The 20,950-nt window shown below is 36.9% G+C and overlaps 1 protein-coding gene across 3 annotated transcripts; it reads right to left on the bottom strand.

Annotated features, from left to right (window-relative positions):
• Positions 1-1,522: 1,522 nt before the first annotated feature.
• Positions 1,523-19,318, bottom strand: EBAG9 (estrogen receptor binding site associated antigen 9). Of its 3 annotated transcripts, none has more exons than XM_065903177.1 (7): positions 19,112-19,318; positions 13,483-13,580; positions 10,566-10,644; positions 9,641-9,799; positions 8,038-8,145; positions 6,390-6,481; positions 1,523-2,240 (listed from the first exon to the last, which is right to left on the bottom strand). In XM_065903177.1, the coding sequence occupies exons 2-7, from the start codon at positions 13,563-13,565 to the stop codon at positions 2,120-2,122; spliced, it is 642 nt and encodes a 213-aa protein (XP_065759249.1). In that variant the 5' UTR covers positions 13,566-13,580; positions 19,112-19,318; the 3' UTR covers positions 1,523-2,119. The 3 variants fall into 3 exon arrangements, with proteins under 3 accessions (XP_065759249.1, XP_065759250.1, XP_065759251.1); XM_065903178.1 differs by lacking the exon at positions 19,112-19,318 and adding an exon at positions 18,521-18,830; XM_065903179.1 differs by lacking the exon at positions 19,112-19,318 and adding an exon at positions 18,556-18,830.
• Between the last annotated feature and the right edge of the window lie 1,632 nt (positions 19,319-20,950).

Raw genomic sequence — 20,950 nt, 5'->3', positions numbered from 1 at the left:
CATGTCAAAAATGAGGAATTCAGATGCTGAGTATTGACTCAAAGATGCCACTAAAACAGAGCCAGGATTCAACTAGAGGATGAATCCTGAATTTTTTACTTCTACTAATAAGCTCCTAAAACTGATAATCCTTTGCTAAAATTAAGGAAACAAAAACAGAAACCATAAACTTAGAAGCTAAAGGAACCAGTTTGCTACTATAAAGGGCTTATCATATGTCTGGCTTCTATTGGGACAATATACCCAGTTTAATACAAGAATCTAGTTTACACCAACAGAGGTCCAAAAATATAAGAATTCAATCTATTCTTTCCATGAGAAAAATCTCTTTCTTCCTAATTAATCATACGGACTGTGACTTCTATCCAGTCATTACTTCTAAATAAAAATTAAAAAACAAAAAAAGTCACACATGAAAATCATGAACAAAGCAGATTTCAATACTTGTCCACTCTGCAGAAAAGCAGTAAAAACCAATTGTACTAAGGGAAAATTAGCCTTTATGAACCTCCAATTTAGAGAAATCACGTAGCATTCCCATAATAACTAAAAATAAATAAATGCAAAAGACATAAAATAATTCATTTTTATTACAAATTTGAGTCTAATTCTATTTAATTGGGAGTTCACTGGCAAAAACTCTCTAATAACCATAACTGAAAATAGAGCTTGGGACTCTAACAGGAAGCTTTTAACCAAAGTTAAATTTCCACCAATTTCACTCTGCTGTACATCTGAAACTTACACAACATTGTAAATGAACAGTACTCCAATAAAAATTTTAAGAAAATAAAAAAACAACTGCATTTAGTCTAGATGCTTAGGCTAAGAACTTAAGGAGTTTATTGTATAGTTTGTGATTTTACTATGAAATATCACTTTAATTCCAATGAATTAGCAGTATTTGGCCTGTATTTATGACATTTAAAAAACTCACAAAATGTTAATTTTGGGCAGCAACTTTTAAGAAAGTAAAAATCTTTTAATTCCAAAGCCAAAGAAGGTCAGGCTGGATGTATTTTAATTGAGGAGACAAAATTAATGAGATTTTAAACTATCAAATCTACATTTTTCCCTATGAACACAGTCTATATCTATTTCCTGAAAACTATTTTGGAGCTTGTCAACATCCAAAAATAGAAGTATTATTATTCCTATCTTGGTTTAATAAATCAACGTTACCTTAGTCAACAACACAGGTAACTTGCATTATGTCATATTATACAAAACTGATACAGAAATCATCTAAAAGCTTTGAAACGGTAGAACTGAAGGCTTTGTGCATTTGTAAATTAATGGCTTTTGGCAGAGAGGAGCTAAGTTACTTAAAGATACCATAACATCGTAAAATCTACAATGACAGGGGAAAACTACAAATACTAGCTTTTAAAACTCACAAATTATAATAATGTAAAACAAATTTGCCATTTTAGCTGATTTTCAGTATGTTTATACATGCAATATAAATTACAAATAAGTAAAACATTACAACACCATCTAAAAGAAAACGATGTATAAAATGTTTGTGATAAATAAAATTATTGCATTTAATGTCATTTTCTTGAAAACTGAAATGACCAGATGCCTTAATGAACGCCAGTTGAAGTCAGAGCAAATATATGCCAACACCAGCTTCTGACAATAGAAATAAGTCAAAGCCCTGCAAGTCTGTCTGATTTAGGTTGGGTAATCAAGGAAACAAACAAATAGTTAAAATTATTTATTTTAACATTATGCACATTGAAGGAAAGTACTATAGACAGCAGAATTCTTTCCCATCACAGAATTATTTACACCCACTGAATTAGCTAGAAACACTAGCTTGAAGAGGTACTGATATATTCCATTTGTAATAATTTCTCTACAACAAACAACTGTCTTACACTTGGAACACGTTGAAGAAAATATGGTCTCATAAGTCCTTTTTGTTCTCTGAGTCTCAATCACTAAGAGTTCAGGGGACTTTGAGAGAATCCTGGTGTCCTGGCTGGCTGATGAATGCATTAAAATCAAGCAGGGTATTTGTATTCTGAAAATACTCTTGGCTCCATACAAATGCTGCTTGGGTTGTAGAGCTCACATTTCTCCCACTGGCACTATGACATCTGAAGAACATTGGTTATGAAAGTTTCACACCAATTTTATTTTGTTCCTTCTTCATTAGCCGCTGGGCTTCCTTTTCCATTTTCTTCCTTTGCTGTTCTGCTGCTCTCTTTTCTCTGTCTGCTATCTTCTGCTGCCTGAAAAGAAGCATATTTTTACTTTTAGAGAACACTACACAGGTAAAATGGCAAATAAGGTCCAGAAAGAAACAGCACTTCCCTTCTACTATCATCAAATGTAAGTTTAAAAAGTCTTCATTCTTCTCACTGCTTTGAAAATTTCAAGGATTTTCAAAATAGTACTTTTAATCCTTAGAACATGACTTACAAAATAAAAAAGGTATTATCTCTGTTTTAAGAATAACTAAAATGGGGCATTCAGGCTAAGTAAAACGGCCAAAGTCATAAGATTAAGTATAAGGCTAAGAACCTATATCTCCTGACTCCTTTTCAGGTTATTTTCACTAAAACACTGTTTCCATTGGACCACATCTCCTTTTGTGGATTTAGGATTAAATATCCTGCTATGATAATAGTTAAAAGCTTGTCAGCTCAAGGATATCAAGAACACAGATGTACAGAGCACAATGCAAAAAGAAAACGCAAAGACATACCTTCCAACTAGAAACTAGAATTCTAAGCATTAAAATTTAACTAGCTCTACTAATGAAGGGCTTCCCTCATAGCTCAGTTGGTAAAGAATCCGCCTGCAATGCAGGAAACCCCAGTTCGATTCCTAGGTCAGGAAGATCTGCTGAGAAGGGATAGGCTACCCACTCCAGTATTCTCGGGCTTCCCTTGTGGCTCAGCTGGTAAAGAATCTGCCTGCAATGCGGGAGACCTGGGTTTGATTGCTGGGTTGGGAAGATCCCCTGGAGAAGGAAATGGCAACCCACTCCAGTATTCTGGCCTGGAGAATCCCATGGACTGTGTAGGCCACGGGGTCGCAAAGAGTGAGACATGACTGAGCGACTTTCACTTCACTTCACTCATGAAGGGACAGACGGTGAAAATTTAATAATTACACTTGTGAAGTGTCTTCCCCCAGTCTCTCCCTAACTCCAATGATACAGAACCACTAAACACTTCTATCTTTATTGATTTGTTTAATTGAACTATAGTTGATTTACAATGTTGTTAATCTCTACTGTTCAGCAAAGTGATTTAGTTACATATACGCACATATATATACTTTTTAATATTCTTTTCCATTATGGTTTATCACAGGATACTGAATGTAGTCTGTGTACTATACAGGGGACCTTATTGTTTACCCATTCTATATAATAGTTTCCATCTGCTGATCTCAGACTCCCGATCCACACCCCACTCCAGCACCAAAGTCTGTTCTTTATGTCTGTGAGTCTGTTTCTACTTCGTAGGTGGGTTCATTTGTGTCATATTTTATTTGTTATTTAAATGATGTTTTGATGTGTACCACTGTTAGTCATTACTGAATTTGTTACAACATTGCTTGCTTTGCGTTTTGGTTTTCTGGCCACATCGAGCCCACATCCCTGCATAGGAAGGCCAAGTGTTAACCTCGGGACCAGCAGGGAAGCCCCTGTGTTACACTTCAGATTCCACATGTAAGTGCACTCTTTATTGACTGACTTGTATGGAAAGTGGGGACAGGAATAGGGTAATGAAAGAGGAGAAAGGAGGACAGAAGCTGGTGCTGGACCTGAAGGCTCGGGGTCTGAGACAGGAGGTCAAGCAGCACGCGAGGTGAGGGAGGAGGCTGCAGGGCACAGAATAGGCAGCACTGGGCTGCACACGGAAAGCCTGCCGTGGGTTACCCACGCGGGAGCTCAAAGCCGGCTGCAGCGAGTCAGAGGTACATATGTGACTCTCAGTCACACTTATAAACGGGAGTAAGCAGAGGCACGGATGACCAAAATTCAACAAAGTAGACAGACTTATTTTAGGCAACATTTTGACCATCACCACCACCTAATTAAAATTTCAAAAGAATAGTTTTAAAAAATCTACTTTTCACTAGCTCTGTTTACTTTCAAGCAAAGCTGATAATACGCACTAAAAACATCAAAATGTCAGTGGCAGAAAAAAGAAAAAGAATTATAAAAGGCTTGCTAGGTTACAAACAAATAAGATAATCCAGCTCAGACCTAGTTACCAGCCGAAATATAAGCATCAACAATTAATCTTCCTGGTACCAGAGGCAACTTGGACATTACTGCTGACAAAATATGTTTTTCTTGTCCAGATACATGTCTGGAATGACTAAAGTACCAGAATCTTTTTCCTTAATGATACCGATGATGGTACTGGTAGTATTTGAAGTAGCAATGGGAAACAGGCTAGGTGAGAAGCCATGGATTACTTTTAAAATTCTCAGTGTTCTCCTGGGGGTGGTAACAACATATGGAAGCCTCCAGGTGTCGTTGGCTCTACTTATGCAACTTGCAGCATGAAGCATGTCTATTACTGACTAATAGTCTCCGCCTCCCAAGCTGTCGTTTCAAAAGCATGGAGTTTGCAGGGGGGGTTTGTCTTGTTTTGTTCAGGGTGCAAGATGACAGGGTGAAAAAGAGATGGTTTTTATACCGTGAATGTTCAGCTATGATCAGTGAACTGACAAACTCTACAGTGCTGTCATTAAGATGATTGGATTCAAAATGAATAGCCCTTTTCTTTATCCTTGTTGTTGATAAACCAATCATCACTAGAATCCTAATTCCAAAATGTTCTAAAAATACTCAGACTTCTATGATATATCCAAAAGAAACAGAGTTTAAAAAAGTGACATCTTTTTTTGACAATTCATGGAACATAAATGTTGCTGTTTCCAATTTTAAAACTGAATGATTATCCTTTATACTGAATGATTATCAAACAGGAACTAAATATTTAAAACTTTCACACCTTTACTGACTTTTATAATGTGACCTCCTTCTGTTTAAAAAAAAAAAAAAATGCTGAAAAAAGTACTGACAAGACCAAAAAAAGTCAGTCTTAACTCTCAGTTACTTAACTGCACCCTCTGCTGGCTACTCAAGGTAATTATAATTTATTGGTAAACACAGGAAAGGAAAATACAAAAATGAAATCAGTTGTTTTAAGATGGTCAGATAAGGGTAATTCATTTTCTATCCCAATTATAAAAACCATATTTGAAGAAAACATACTGCTATATTTTACTTTATCATCTTTAAAATGCAAAAGTAATTCAGATACATTTACACAGAGTTTATATCGATGATAAACAGTCACAAACTCTCAAGGTAAATTTTCTTTTTACTTTTGGATCTAATGTGCTAGTAGCAAGGATTAAGTTTACTGTTCACAAAAACAAAGAAAAAAAGAACATAACCAACAAAAACAAACTTGTAAACCTCCAGAAAAAGTATCTTCTGTAGAGTAGGCTGTAAGTATTATGACTTACGTTATCTACCTCAGGGTTTTCAAGTACCTCAGGTGAAACACACAGACAAATGTAGAGAGTAACACAAATTATTTTCAAATAGCAGTGCTGGGGACTTTTCTGGTGGTCCAGTGGTTACGAATCTGCCTGCCAATGCAGGAGACTTGGGTTTGATCCTGGGTTGGAAAGATGCCCTGGAGAAGGAAATGGCAACACACTCCAGTGTTCTTGCCTGGGAAATCTCATGGATGGAGGAGCTTGACAGGCTACAGTCCTTGGGATCGAAAAGAGCTGGAGACAACTTAGCGACTGAGCACACAGCACGGGGAACTAAGATCCCACATGCCCCGGGGCAACTAAACCCGAGTACTGCAACAGAGTCCAACCGCTGCAAGCAGAGATCCCGCATGCAGCAGCTACGACCGGACACAACCAGAAAAACACAGCGGTGCTATTCACTAGTATGCTTGAATGAGCAGTGCTGGTCTATGCTAGACCACGGGGAAACAAAACTAAAGGTATAATTTCTGACCTAGAGAAAATATTCATATATAGTCGTGACTCACATTTCATAGCAGGACATTTCAAGAGATATACATTATAGGGAATGAAGCATAAAGCATATACTACAATATGGTGTCTGTATGTAGACAATCTCCTTCTTCGTTAGTAAATTATTCTTTTGTATCTATAATGCTTTAAATTGTTGGTTTCCATGAGGTTTTAATCATATAAAATAGCACATGTAGTCTGAAATACAAAAAAACTATCCAAGATTATCTAGGGTTCAAATGAGAAGGAAGAAAAATAGAACATTTGGCAAAAGATACTTTCTTGACCTTAAGTGTAACATGAACAAAACCGGTTCTACTCTGGCGGCAGTGCAAATATTACTCAGATACCTCAGAACTTCTTCGGCTTGCCAGGCCGCATCTTCTTCTTCTTCCCAAGCATTGGTGTTTTCCTGCCAGGTATCTAAGTCACCTAATTCAGGCTACAATAAAACAAAACAAAACAAAATTACAACAATCAAGAGCCATTCTTGCTGGCTTACACGGAAAACAGTCTACCTGCAGTCTGGAGTGCAGAAGACCCAGGTTCGATCCCCGGGTCAGGAAGATCTCCCGGAAAAGGAAACAGTAACCTGCTCCAGTATTCTTGCCTGGAGAATCCCACAGACAGACGAGCCTGGCGAGCCCCAGTCCATGGGGTCACAAAGAGTCAGACACGACTGAGTGGACTAACTTCGCTTCATCCTTTTTCCACTCAGTGGTCAAGAAGAGTATATATTTTAAAGCATAACTCAGACCTCATCACTGACCTGTGTCTTCTTCACTTTCTTATCACATCCTCTCCAGGATCAAATGACTGCCCCTGGTGTGCCTGGAACCAAGGGGCTTCCTGAGACGCATGACCTTCCATACGAAGTCTTAGCAAGTCCAGCTTTCTTCCTGTTTCATGTTTTAAAGGATATTCCTTTAACATACTAACTTCTCCTTTACTTTACTTTCCTTAACTTCCCCTTTGCTTTCCTAACTTTTCCTTTACTTTCTCCTACTTTAGTTTGGAAAAAGTAAGAATAGGACATTTCTTCTGTTTCTCTCTCTTGAGTAAGAAGAAGGAGTGTGTAAGTGGGGGAAAGAGGAGAGGCTGACCCCACACGGGATTAGAGATGCTTGACTGAACTACTCTTGTGCTGGGGAGGTGAACTGGAAGAACCTACGTTTCCAACCTAGTACAGTCATCTCCCTTTAAGCGCAAGTAATTTTCTAGACTTCTGAACCGCACCTATTGTCTGACAAAAATGACAAGTCTGGAAAAGTTTACTCTTTACTGGAGTACTTTTGTATTGCGCTTCCTTCTGCCTGTCTTACTGTCTTCCCTGACACCATTAGGCTGGCCACACTACCTTCCACTATTCCCCAGGCCAGGCCTCTAAGTTCACTTTTTCCTTCCACAAACCATTGAAAATGCTCATTCTGGAATGTTTAGTTAGTGAGGAAATAATTAAATGCATAAGATAACTGCATAAAATAAGCTGTGCATAAAATAATCAAAACATATCAATACTGGGGATGGGTTTGGATAGTGATGCGTTTTAAAAATTTCAAAGCTGGATCTGATGGCCTCCAAGGTTGAAAACATAAACCTTCACTACTTTTGTCCTTAAAAGTGTTGTATTTAAGTCAAATCCATTTTAAGTTAAACCACACTTTAAATGTACATACAAGTCTTTAACTTAACAATTCATAATTTACTTAAAAATAAGCTGTTATTAAGGTTAAATTTTAGTAATCTCTTTAAAGGTCATATTTTTATATTTTCACATTTTGTCTCCATCTTTTATGTGTGCAATGGACTCTGATCTTAGTATCTGATGTAATTTAGAGTCTCATAAAAGGACAGGGTTGGCAACTGCTCTTGATCTGCTAAACCAGTTTCAAAGTCATACAAATACTATGTTCAAGTCATTTTAATTTTTTTCTTTTTCCTTAAAGGAAACAGAAATGAAAAAAAAAGCTCTTGTCTAGATACCATTAACACACTTACAGATTGATGAATGAAAGGCATATCTTGTGTAGCTGCTAGTCTACTAGAGAAGCCTGTGCTACCATCTGGGATGCCAAAATTTAATGGTTCTCGCTTCTTAATGATGATCTGAAAGAGTAATTGAAATAGAATTACAGAAACATTTTACACACCATTCTATAAAAAGAGACAAATGAATTAACTGACCAAAGCATTTTATAATTAAATATGTTCTACCTTTCTTTCCTGTTCTATACTTTCTTAAAGCATATCCTCTGGTAGGATAGGGTACACTACCATAGGGTCCTACCATAAGTATAACCAGTTCTCTAAGCATGTGGCTATCTATGAACATATTAACTCTTTCAAGCTACTAGTATTACCTTTGTACTTTAAAAGTACTTTCATTTTAATTTATTAAGGTATTACTTGTAATATACTAAGTTCCTATTAAGAGCAGCAAAAGACTTTCAAAGCAAAAAGCATTCATCTACTAAGAAATTCACTTAAAACTCCTTGAAAAATATACAACCCAATGCTTTTCAGCACTGAGACATTTGGACAACTCAATAAAAACAACTATGTTGTTATTATACTATGTCAATGTTATCAGCCTTGAACATCTAAAAATAAAGGCACAGCTGAAACTGACTGGAAGGTGGAAGAGGGTGAAAACCCTATTAGAGAAATACAGAATAAACAGTGTCCTCATTTTATGAAATATATTCATAAGAAACATTTTCAATGCTTGATTGAATAAGAAATGGCACTTCGAGTAATTTTTTTTTTTTTTGGAAACAGCAGGATGACTGATGAGGTAGACTGGACTAACACCATTATGTTATGAAATGGGCGTAAGGGTGGTATGAAATAAACCCCCATTACCACAGTGTGAAGTTGGTAGACAATACCTGTGACTGGCCTAGGAATAGCAAGATAAGAATACTGTATACAGATAAACAGAAAAAGTTTTGAGTGGCTGCTTCTAGTAGAACTGGTTTGAAGAACGATGGGGCAGAAGTCTATTGCTTTTCATTATAAGCTCTTCTATACTCTTTAATTTAAAAATAAATTTTAAATGTACATGTACTATTTTGATAAAAAGAAAGAAAAATGCTTAGCCATTGTTCTTTTTCTAATTCCCTGCATATTGAAGTGACTGTCCACATTCAATTCAAAAGGGATAAAATAAAGTGTGAATGACTACGCAAACCCACAGTTACCCTAAATTCTCAGAGCCCTGCATCAGTTCGATAATGTTATAAACAATGGATACTATCAGTATTATCAGTTTGTAGATATCACTATCTATGAATTCTTCTAAGACTAGAACTGTATCTTATTCAGTTTAGTCCCCACAGCAGAGACTGGAGTCTAGAATCTGACATACAGGAGGATTTCTATGAACGCTTAGATACAATTTTAAAAGATGTGGGGGTACAATTTACCAGATTTATGGCCAGCTCACTTGAATATATAAACTTCTCTAATATGACAGAAAACACAATTGATAGTTAGAAATAGGCTTTCTATCAAATACTAAGTAGACTGTCTAGTTTTAATTGTAGGAATCTGAAGAGCAGTTTAACAGTTTAATTTCCAAGAGCACACATCTTTAACGTACCTTCTGGGTTTTCCTTATAGTTGGTGTCATGTCCTTAAAATAGTCAGGTTCCAGTGGTTCTAAAGCATTTTGTTGTGTTGCCACATTCCCATTCCCTCCTTCAATCTTGACACTTGTGGGTGCATCCTCATCCCAGGAAGTCCACTCTTCTACATCTGTCTAAATTTAAATGATCAGCACTGTCAGTCAAAAATTTCATCATTCATTACAAAAATGAGCTTTCTAAAACAGTGGTTTTTTCAAAATTTTTTGACCAATGGGAAAATATACATTTTATGCCAGATAGCAAAACTTGATCAAAAGTTAAGAAAGAAACACTCTGTGAATTAGACATTCTGTTTCAACCATTAAAATAAAAAAAAGCCAAACAAAGCAAAAGAAAATGCTTCGAAAACTGAACTGACATGAGAACTACAGCCCACAGAAAGAGGACTGGAACTTACAATCTATCCCTAACTAGGTTTACTGCCTGATAAAACAATAAATAACAATATTTCTTATAGGATTTAAATAAGATAGAGTCCCAAACATAACATTCAAAAAAATCCATGAAATAACTTGAAATTATTCAGCAAAAAAGGAATCAACAAATTTCAACTTGAATGGAAAAAGTCAAGCGACAGACACCAATCCCAAGATGATACAAATGATGGAATTATCTAAGGTTTTAAATATGTTATTGGAAAAATGCTCCAATAAGCAACAGCAAACACTCTTAAAACCAATGAAAAAAATAGAAAATCTCAGCAGAGAAATAGAAAATAAAGAATAAAGTTAAAATTTTAGAATAAAGAAATTTAACAATAAAACAATAAAAATCCTGACCATGACTACCAAATTAATTTCATGACATATTAATGGTTTGCAACCCAGTTTGAAAAATATGCTTCAGGAATACTTATCCAATGTACAAAAAAAGTTTTACCTGTTTGGGAACTGATGAATAATCAACTGTAGTTGGCAAAGTTATTTGGTCTCCACTTAATTTCCGTCCTCTACCAGATCTAAAACAAAAATATGAAATAATTTATTTCAAGAAACCACCAAAACAAGCATAAGCAAAAGCATTACAGACAGTAACTTAAGATTTACAGAGGTCTTCTGCAGCTTTGAATTATTTACTTTAATAATTAACAGTTGTTCGTTAATATATGAAAAGAAAGGCATATATCAGATATCTTTTCAATGTTTTTAAATACTGGACCAGAATTACACAGTGCTTTTTGGCTTAGGATTCAGAATTAGAGTCAAACTCAGGATGACTAGAAAGCCAAAAACAAAACCAGAAACTGGTTTCAAATCACAGTCCTGAGAGTTCTGTGAGTTCTGTAGGTGATGCTCTGGGATACCTATGCTGTTTTAACCAGGGTGGCCTGGCTTTTTTTGTTTTACATAGTTGGTTTCTTATTAAGATTACTATTAAACTATTAAAAAGTTTGAAAATCACTGGGTTGAATTGTAAACTGTACCCAGTAACTTTTAAGGATTAGTGAAGTATTACACTAAACAAGATAGGTATTGTCATAGAGTTGTTAAGAGCATGGGCAATGGAATCTGTGGAAACCATGGTTTTCAAAGTTACTTCTATTAATTATGAATCTAGTCAGAATTACCTATGTCTGAGCCTCAGTATCCTCATCTGTAAAAGGGAGGTACTCAAACTGACCTTTGCAAGGTTGTTGTGAGGATTTAACTGACATATTTAAAATAGACACGTGCCTGTTTTTTAATGATATTAAAAATGATAGCTATTACAAATGATTAGTCACTTGCTTCATGTCAAATAATCTATGAAACACCTGCTTAGAGCTAGTTGGTAAAGTCAGCTAAGTTTAGAAATCCTATTTTATTTGTTTAAAGGATGAATAAAAAAGTATTATAGTCTACTTCCTAAATTTATGATGTAAACCTGTATTTTAGAGCACATGATCTATGTTCCTTCTGACAATTAAGAAAAGCTTATTCAAACAAAAGGTCAGTTTTCTTTAAAATTGAACATACAATCAATCCTAAATATCCTTACACTGACAAGAGAAATTTATAGTGATAATGCATGTGTATATGTTCAGTCATGTCTGGCTCTTTGTATCCCCATGGACTGTAGCCTGCTAGGCTCTGCTGTCCATGGACTTTTCCAGGCAAGGATAATGGAACAGGTTGCCATTTCCTACTCCAGAGATCTTCCCCACCCAGGGATGGAACTCACATCTCCTGCATTGCAGGTGGATTCTTTACCACTGAGATACCAGGGAAACTCATATAGATGATAGAACTTTGCAATAACTTATACTAAAAGTAACCTATATTCAACAAAAGTTTTTGGAAAGAACAGATGCAAAGAGAAAAACACCTAGAATTTATCACCACAGTTAAAACAACTTATTCCTTTCAACCTCTAGTCTCCTGGCATTAATACCCATTCTCATCCTGCTTTAACCTAGTTACTTTCTGGTCATGCTACTTCTAACAATAAATTCTACACCACTTAATCCTCAGAGTTTTAGTAGTTATAAAATGGCCCTTTAGTCACAGAATACATTTCCTAGCCTCCCTTGCAGCAGGTCCCTAAGCTCTGGACAGTAGGCTGTGAACAGAATTATGTGTACTTTCTAAATCATATCCACTAAAAAAGAGAGCTGACTACCTTCCATTTCCTCTTTTACTCTATCCAACTCTTGCTGTGTAGGTACTTTTTTCACAGTACTCTAGGTCAAAAGAAATACCTAACAGTTCCACTGATTAAGCATATAGGCCCAAATAATACTTTGTATGTCCTACCTGCTTAGTAGCCATTAGAAAAAACACATATGAAATTAAAGAAAAAATATTTTCATTTTATTCTTTAATAACTACAATTACTTACTAATAGAATGTGTGTACCTGTTGGATACTGTATAGCCTCTCAAGCCTTGGAATCAGACTGGATTCTGTCAGCTTCATTTTCTGTTCCATGTTAATTCTGGTTTAGTGCTTGCTCTTAATTACAACCTAAAATCCTAGCTTTGTAAAGATAGGTCACCCCAAATACAAGTAAACAAAAACTTATCTCAAATATACAAGAACATCATCAAAAGTAATACTGTAGGGTCTAATGTTACAAACGTGAACTACCCTGAGCCCACAGATTGTATAGTGTTCAACAGACATTATCACATTTGGTGTGTTTTGTTAGAAATTTAGAGCACCCTTCGGTACCCCTGTGAGAGTAATGTGAGCCCTGAAGTGCCCTGGCACACCATTCAGGAACTGCATCTCCTGGGTATAGCAGAATGACAAAACAGAAGGAACTCAAGTCTCTGAATGACTTACTGAAGCAGAAGGACTTACCTAGCCTGCACTTCCTGTACATTCTGGAAAGTTATTTAAGAGTTCAAAAAAAAAAGAAAGAAAATTTATTTTCTTTGGGGATTTTCCTGTTAAACTTTTCTTTTTCCAATATAAACATAACACTCATAATGTACTACTATGTGAAGAAATACCTACGCCTAATTCCACCTAATCATCTTGAAAATATCCTGATAATAAAACAATTATGTACATAAAAACTTTGTGATGATTATAATATGAAAGTTGGTTTGCTTATCTCTGAAATTCTACAGTACAGCTATATTAATGGAAGATGTAAAAATCTGATGAAAAGATCTGAACCTCTACTTTCTAGATCTGAAAAAACATGTAAAAATCTGAGAAAATATTTTAAAAAAATACTAGAGATTAATGCATGAATACTGCAATCAAGATACTTAGCTTAAATATAATATGCCCTGCCTTTTTGAAGTTATGAAGGTATCCGAAATTAGCAAGAAGGTAACCAGATCAATCTGAACATAAAATTTCTATACCTGCATATTAATCTCTTTAGGAATGAGAATACTGTTGCTAGGCAGGTACAAACTTTAAATAACCGAAACTGTGTGATAGCCATGATGGAAATCAAAACCTGTGGAAAAAAGCACAAAAATAAATGCATTAGGGTGATTTCATAAGCTATATTTATGTTCTGAAGTCAACCTGAAAAGTCCTATTTTGAACTGTAAAAATCAGACATATTTTTACTTTCCTTTAGACAGCACAAATAAAACACAGTAAATTTAAAAATTAAAATGTAAATCATATTGACAAGAAAGTTCTGAAGAGTTTTCAACAGTTGAGAGGAAAAACACCTTTTCAAAATATTCTGAGTGGTTTTCTAAGTTGTACTTAAATATTTATTTACAATTTATTTATAACTTGTTTTCTAGTAAAAAAATCAAAGAGTATGAAACAGGATGTACTGAGTCTTCCTTACCTTTTGAAATTTGAATCATATGAACATAGTAATACTCTTCAAAATATTTTTAAACTTTCAACTTCTAGATGCATTTCATTACACCCATTTTATAGATGAGGAAATTAAGAGAGGTCAAGTAACTTAAAAGTACACAGTTAACAAGCTAGAACTATAGATATCATCTAGTCCAGGGGCTCACGCATACTTAAAGGAACACTGAAAAATGGGCCCACCCCCAGCAAATCTATTAAATCATATTCTCTGAGGGGTAAAGTCCAGTTACAGTCAAAAAGCCAACAAAGGAGATAAAAAATACTCAACTGAAAAGCAAAAGAAGGTTAAAATATTTCAATGTCAGAGAGTAGATTTTTAGGGAAAATATTATTAGCAGGCATAAAAATGCTCATTTCATAATGATAAAGGGGTCAGTTAATCAAAAGTACATAACAATCCAAAATTTATGTCCCTAACAACAAATTATGCCAATATCAGAAAAGAGAGGTGACATTACCAGAGCCTGCAAATATGAAAAGGATATTGAGAAGATATTACTTTACGCCTATATTTGATAAGGTGAAATCGACAAATTCTTTGAAAGAAACAGTTATGAAAACACAGCAAGAAGAGATAACTTGAATATCTCTAAATTTATTAAAGATATTGAATTTATAGTTAAAAATACCCTAAGCCCAGATGGTTTCATGAGTGAATTCTATCAAATACTTAAGAAGTAGTGCCAATTCTATACAAACTGCCAGAAAACTGAAGGGAAGGGATTATTTATTAACTCACTTTGAGGCTAGCAATATGCTAATACTAATCTAGACCAAAGACATTACCAGAAAAGAAAACTGAAGATCAATATCTTATGAACATAGATACAAAACTCCTTAAAAACTCACAACCAACTAGAAATAGAAAGGAACTTTATCAACCTGACCAAGGACACCTATGAAAAGCCTATAGTAATTTGATACTTAACAGTGAAAAACTGGTTACTTCCCACCAGCACATCTGCTTTTGCCATTTCTGCTCAACACTATGGCCACTGCAATCAAGCAAGAAAAGAAAATAAGATTCAAATTGGAAAGGAAGCATTCAGATTGGAAAGGAAGAAGTAAAATTGTATCTATACTCTACATAGAAAATTCAGTGGAATCTATAATCAACAGTATTTTTATATGTAGCAACAACAAACAATCACAAACTAAAATTCTAAGAAATCTGTAAGAGTACAAAAAATACGAAGTACTTAGGGACAAATCTAATGAAAAATATATATATTGCAAACTATAAAATATTGCTGAGAGAAATTTAAAGAACCTTATTAACTTTTACAAAGATCTTTCAGGGCTCAAAGACTTGATACTATTAAGATAGCAAATCATTCTAAACTGAACTACAAATTCAATGAAATCCCAATCAAAATCTCAGGAGGCTTTTTCCTCTAAAATTCGATAAGCTAATTCTAAGATTCATATAGAAATATAAAGGATCTATAATGGTCAAACAATGTTGAAAAAGATTAAAGCAGGTGGGCTAATACTACCTGATTCTAAGATATGTTATAAAGCTGCAGTAATCAAAATGGTATAGTACTGGAGTCAAATGATAAACAGATTGATAAACAGATCAATGGAACAAATGGAAGGTACAGAAACAGGCCCATAAAATATGAAGAACTGAAATTTATGAAGATGTAAAAGCCATTCAGTGGAGAAAAGAGTTTTTTTGACAAAAAGTACAGGAAAAACTGGATATCCATATGCAAAAAAAAAAAAGCCACCAAAACCTGAAGAACTATAATCCATATTTCATGCCATTTACAAAAAATACTCAAAATGGATCACAGATGTAAATATAAAACCTAAAATTACAAAACTGCTGGAGAAACAAAATTGAACAAAATCTTTGTGACCTGGGTTAGGAAAAGATTTTTTTAGATAATGACACCAAAAGTACAACTCATTAAAAGAAAATGGATATGGAGAAGGAATGGCAACCCACTCCAGTATTCCTGCCTGGAAAAGTCCATGGACGGAGGAGCCTGGCGGGCTGCAGTCCATGGGATTACATGACTGAGCATGTGTGCACGAGGGTGGAGGGAGATGAAGATGGGTTGGTAGAAATAAAGTGATAGAACTAAAAAAAAAAAAAGAAAGAAAATGGATAAACAGGGCTTCATCAAAATTAAAAATTTATATATATATTTTCCATTTTGTACCACAGCTATTTCTATATACTGTATTCATCCAGCACAATCCTTCCTGTGAGGATCTTGTTCATGATACCTTGCCAGTTACTGTTTGCAAAGTAAGAACTGGAAGAAAGATTTGATTGCTTCCATACAAGTAGAATAATCTGAACAAATAAGATGATGAATAAAAGCTTCATTTTAAGGCTGATTTGTCAAGGATTAAACTCAACCAAAAGAAAGCAAACTTCCTAAATGAAGATTTAGAATTTTCAGAAAAAAATATAAACAAAAAAGATAGCTAGGAAAGAAACTGCAAAGCATGTGGCACTAGGCGGAAAAGGGGAAAGAGTTGAGGAGACCCTCTATCAGGATGTTTGAAGGAAGAAGATGTTTAGAATTTACGGACTGGGGCAGAGTCAGTCTCAGCATTTATATGAATGAAGATTTGAGAATAAGTTTCATGTGGAGTTTTGGTAACAATGGTCATCACCCTGCCATAGATATTGCTACATATCATTGTACAATAAGTATTTGTCAATGTGAATGACTAACTGTGCCTACAAATAAAATCTAAAGCTTTGTTTCAACAGTAAATTGTCAAGTGGGACTATTACTGACACCAGAACAGAATTCTTTCCCTAGCAATTAAAAATATCTTCATTTTATGAAAAATTTGCTTTTATGATTAATAAAAGAGAAAAACTAATATTCACTGACCAGCTACTATGTGCCAAGCACTAGGTATCACTAGGTATTCTTTCAACCCATAAAGCCATTTTATGAGATAGATACTATTGTTCTCTTTTCATAGAATTGAAGAACAAAGAATAAGCTCATGTTTTCACAGCCAATGATCTAGATTCAAACCTAGGTCTACTTAACTCAAACACCAAGAATACCTCACTAACAATAAACTATCTTAGCAATTCAATGATGGTATTATAATTTTCAAGATTAATTTTCTGACCAACTGCAACTAAAATGCTGGGAAATGCAATCAAGTTAACCACATCAAGCAACATTTTTTATTTTATCAATTACACTGATTTGAAGCCAGGAATATTCTTTGGGATCTGTGTTTACTCAATGTTCCAATCCAGTTCAAGCATCTACTTTGTAACAGATACAGCTACCCTGGGTGATGGGGAATACTACTGACTCAGTACACAGAAACACTGTTCATTGCTCAAGTGTCAAAAGCTAGTGACAATGCAAGGAAAGGACTAGGAAGGCAGAGTCCCATCAGTCTTGCTCAGTTTGGTTATTTCTAGGTCTTAGCCACTGGTAGGTATTCAAGTATTTGTTAAATGAAGGGAAATTAATGGTAGGTATTCAAATATTTGTTAAATGAAGGGAAATTATCATTCCTTGAGCACTCAATATAGTTCGAGACCATCTATTTTGTTTCTATAGCCCCATGGGAATCCTAACAACAAAGGAGGTGAATTTCACTATTCCCATTTAACAGATGAGGCTCAATTACTAGTGAAACTCACATTCACTCACCCAGAAGTTAAAGAGACTGACCCCAAAGTCAAGGTTCTTCCCACACCACATCCCATTTAAGAGACCTCTTTGACACTCAATGCCTCAGTTGATTTTTGAAATGCTCTCTAGATCACTAATCTGAGAAGTACACATCGTAGGCAACCGGCATTTTGACTGCTTCAAACTACTTACTAGGACTGAGAAATGCTAATACAATTTTAAAATTAAGATTTCCTTAAAAATTACTACAAAAATACAAAAACCTGAGATAAAAGCCAAAATAAGTATCAAGACCTTCAGGGCTTATGGACAAATAATCTCTCTAGGAAATCAATAGCAATGACAGCTTGGCTATGTCAAGTGAAAAAGATTCACCTACAATTTTAAAAAAGAATGCTGCATTAGAATCTGAAAGATTAAATGTACCTTTCCTTCCTGTAATTCCATATAAACTGCTTTTCTGTAGAGTCACTATATCATACTATGTCATAAATCGTTAAATAAGCCAAGGCAAAATCTATGTTGGTACACACTAAACAAGTCATTAATTGCTGAATTTCTGAAACGATAGTTCTGAATTTTCTTAATACCAAAATCTGAAACTCCAGTATGATCTACTTCAGTACAGAAATCCTCAAATTAAGTTTGTAACTCTCTAAAGTAGGTTATGGTATATCGCAAGGCTCCAAAAATAAAACCACCTGACCTCACTCAAATTTGAAAAACCAAAGTTCATTAGCGGCAAGAGAAAGGGCAAAAGTAGAATGTGAGAGCAGGTGGTAAAGTTCAACACCGGGCCGCCTCTGGCAACTCAAAGCCAGACCCTCAAACACCACCGAGGCTCTTACAAAGGCAAAGTAGTCTCCTGAGAGGCTCAAAAGGAACGAGTTTCAAAACTAAAATGCTTTAACTTCAGATTACCCACCTGAAATTAATTGATGGAAAAAAAAGAAATCATACCCACTGTACAGATGCAAAAATCGACAGAAGCGTTTTAGGTTACACAATCCGACGCCATACGTGCGGCGTTCGGTGAAACGCTCTCAATTGCTCCAAGTGGGTGTCCAGTGGGCTGGGATTTGGATTTTGGAAAAATCTGCCTGGGAAGGAGTAAGGCCTGTAGAGAAAGGGCAGGAAGAAGGTGCAGATTTCCCCTTGGGGGGCAGATATGAGGAGAGGGGAGACTCCGGGCCGGGGCGCCGCCAGCCGGTCTCCCACACGGGAGAAGCATGATGAGTGCTGCTTGACCCGGGCCCGCTCCGGGTCGCAGGTCCCTCACCCCAGAGGTCACCCTGACCCGGAAGCAGTATCCTAGAGTGGCAGTCGGCCTGGGTTGGGGGGAAGACCGGGTGAAAGAAAAGGAAGGTGGGAGGGCGGGAAGTGCGGGCCAGAGACGAGAGCTAACCCGAGAAGAGCAGAGGACAACCCCGCCCCGCACCCCACCACACCGGGTCCCGATCGGGATGGGGATGGGGGAGGGAAGCCCCTCGAGGGCGCGCGAGCCGCACACACTCACCTGCCCCTCCCCCTCCCCGCCCGCCCGGCGGAGGCTCCGAGCTGCCGCGAGCCGCGCGCGCACACAAGGCGCGCGCACGCGCGCTGCCGGTCGCTTCCTCTAGCTCGCGCTCCGCCGGTTCAGTCCCAGCCCCGCTCATTCAAAGCCGGGCGCGCGCTCTGTCTCAGCCGCCGCTGCCTCCGCGCAGCTGCCATAGCCGCCCCCTACTCGGGAAACCCTCCCCCCGTCCCACCTCCTGCCCCTCCTCCTTCGCTCCAGAAGGCGGCTCTCAGGAGTCCCAAGCTCTCACTTCCGCACCCCGCCCCAGGTCCTGTCTGGCCCAATAGGCAAGAGGTTGTGGGTCGGCGTCGGGGCTGAGAACCAATGAGCACTGGGGGGCGGGCCGAGCGGCGGCGGCTGGCGTGGCAGCTGCGGGGGCTGTGCTGGGAGTAGGTTTTTTTGTGACCGTTGCTGGCAGTGCAGCCTGCATTTTTTGTGGAGTGGCTGCACTGGTCCCGTGTTGCTCTACTTTCTGTGCAGAGTGCCTCCGCTCCAAACCATACCCCTTTTTGTTAAACCCACAGAATCCCCTTACCAGACGGAACCAAGAGAAATAAAATACGTATTTAGATTGCGAATGAGGGAGTCCCATGTGTCGGGATATTGGACCTGGGTAGGCCAGATCTCATTCAATCTACAGCTCTACAGGTGCGGAACCCTGAGTTTAATTCAGAATTTAGGCTCCTGCAAGTAATTTTTGGTGGAATTTCCTTTAACTGGGAGTTAAAAAGTGTCATTTCACCATGTCCTTGCCTTTGTTCCTCTCTTGCTTACCGAGTTAGTCTTTCTTCAAACTAAGGTGTTTTCTGTGATTTTCCCTTTGAAGCCTGATTGTTGTTTGTTTCTTTTCATGCCGGTTGCTACTAAAGGGCTAAGATGCTTTGATGTTGTGGGTATGGGGCCCTGAAGTAACTGCTTCACTGTTGTAAAGTGATCGGTGAGGGAGGTTAGAAATTTATGTAGTCAAAGACTTAAAACTGTTCTTGCAAATTGTTCCCCAACCAGCCTTTTTTCTCCTTGTATTTGGCTACCACTATTCTTGTTCTGGTGATGGACAGGGAGGCCTGGCGTGCTGCGGTTCATGGGGTTGCAAAGAGTTGGACACGACTGAGCGACTGAACTGAACTGAACTGATAATTCTTGTTCTGTTACCCTAACCAACACTTATCTCCCTATTTTACTTTATAGTATTAATATCTTCACCCCTTCTACCCTCCAAATCCGTACCACATTTCTATTAATTTAACTTGTTTATACTCAAGAGGGGAAGAAAGAGAATGTTTATGACTTTGTTCTGGATTTATTGTATGTAACAACCTTGAATAAGGTATTATATTCCTAAACCTCATTTTGCTCATCAGTGAAATGGATGTAATAGTGCCTACTTCATGGTCAAAGCTTACAAAGCTCTTAGAGCAGGACCTGGTGTATAGCAAGTGTTCTTAAATAAGAGCTGTTATTACTACATTACCACTACATCATTCCTAGTAACCATAGCTCCTGAAGTCCACTCTGCACTCCACAGTCCCTTAAACACCTGTTCTAGCCCTTAATTTAGTCAAATGCCTAAATTCCAATATTCAAAATTTCTAGAATTTTTTTTGATTCCCCAAATCCAGTCATCCAGACTAGTTTACATCTTGATACGAACGTATTTTCAAAATGCTTTTCCTTAGTGATGTGTGTATTTGCTTCAAGCTATTTATTATTATTTGTTGTTGTTGTTGTTCAGTGGCTAAGTCATGTCCGAATCTGCCACCCCATGGACTGCAGCATGCCAGGCTCCTCTGTCTTTTCTTC

Source organism: Muntiacus reevesi, chromosome 12 (assembly GCF_963930625.1).
Source record: "Muntiacus reevesi chromosome 12, mMunRee1.1, whole genome shotgun sequence".
NCBI lineage: Eukaryota > Metazoa > Chordata > Mammalia > Artiodactyla > Cervidae > Muntiacus > Muntiacus reevesi.
Note: the sequence above shows the minus strand (reverse complement) of the source record. Positions and strands in the feature narration are given on the sequence as shown.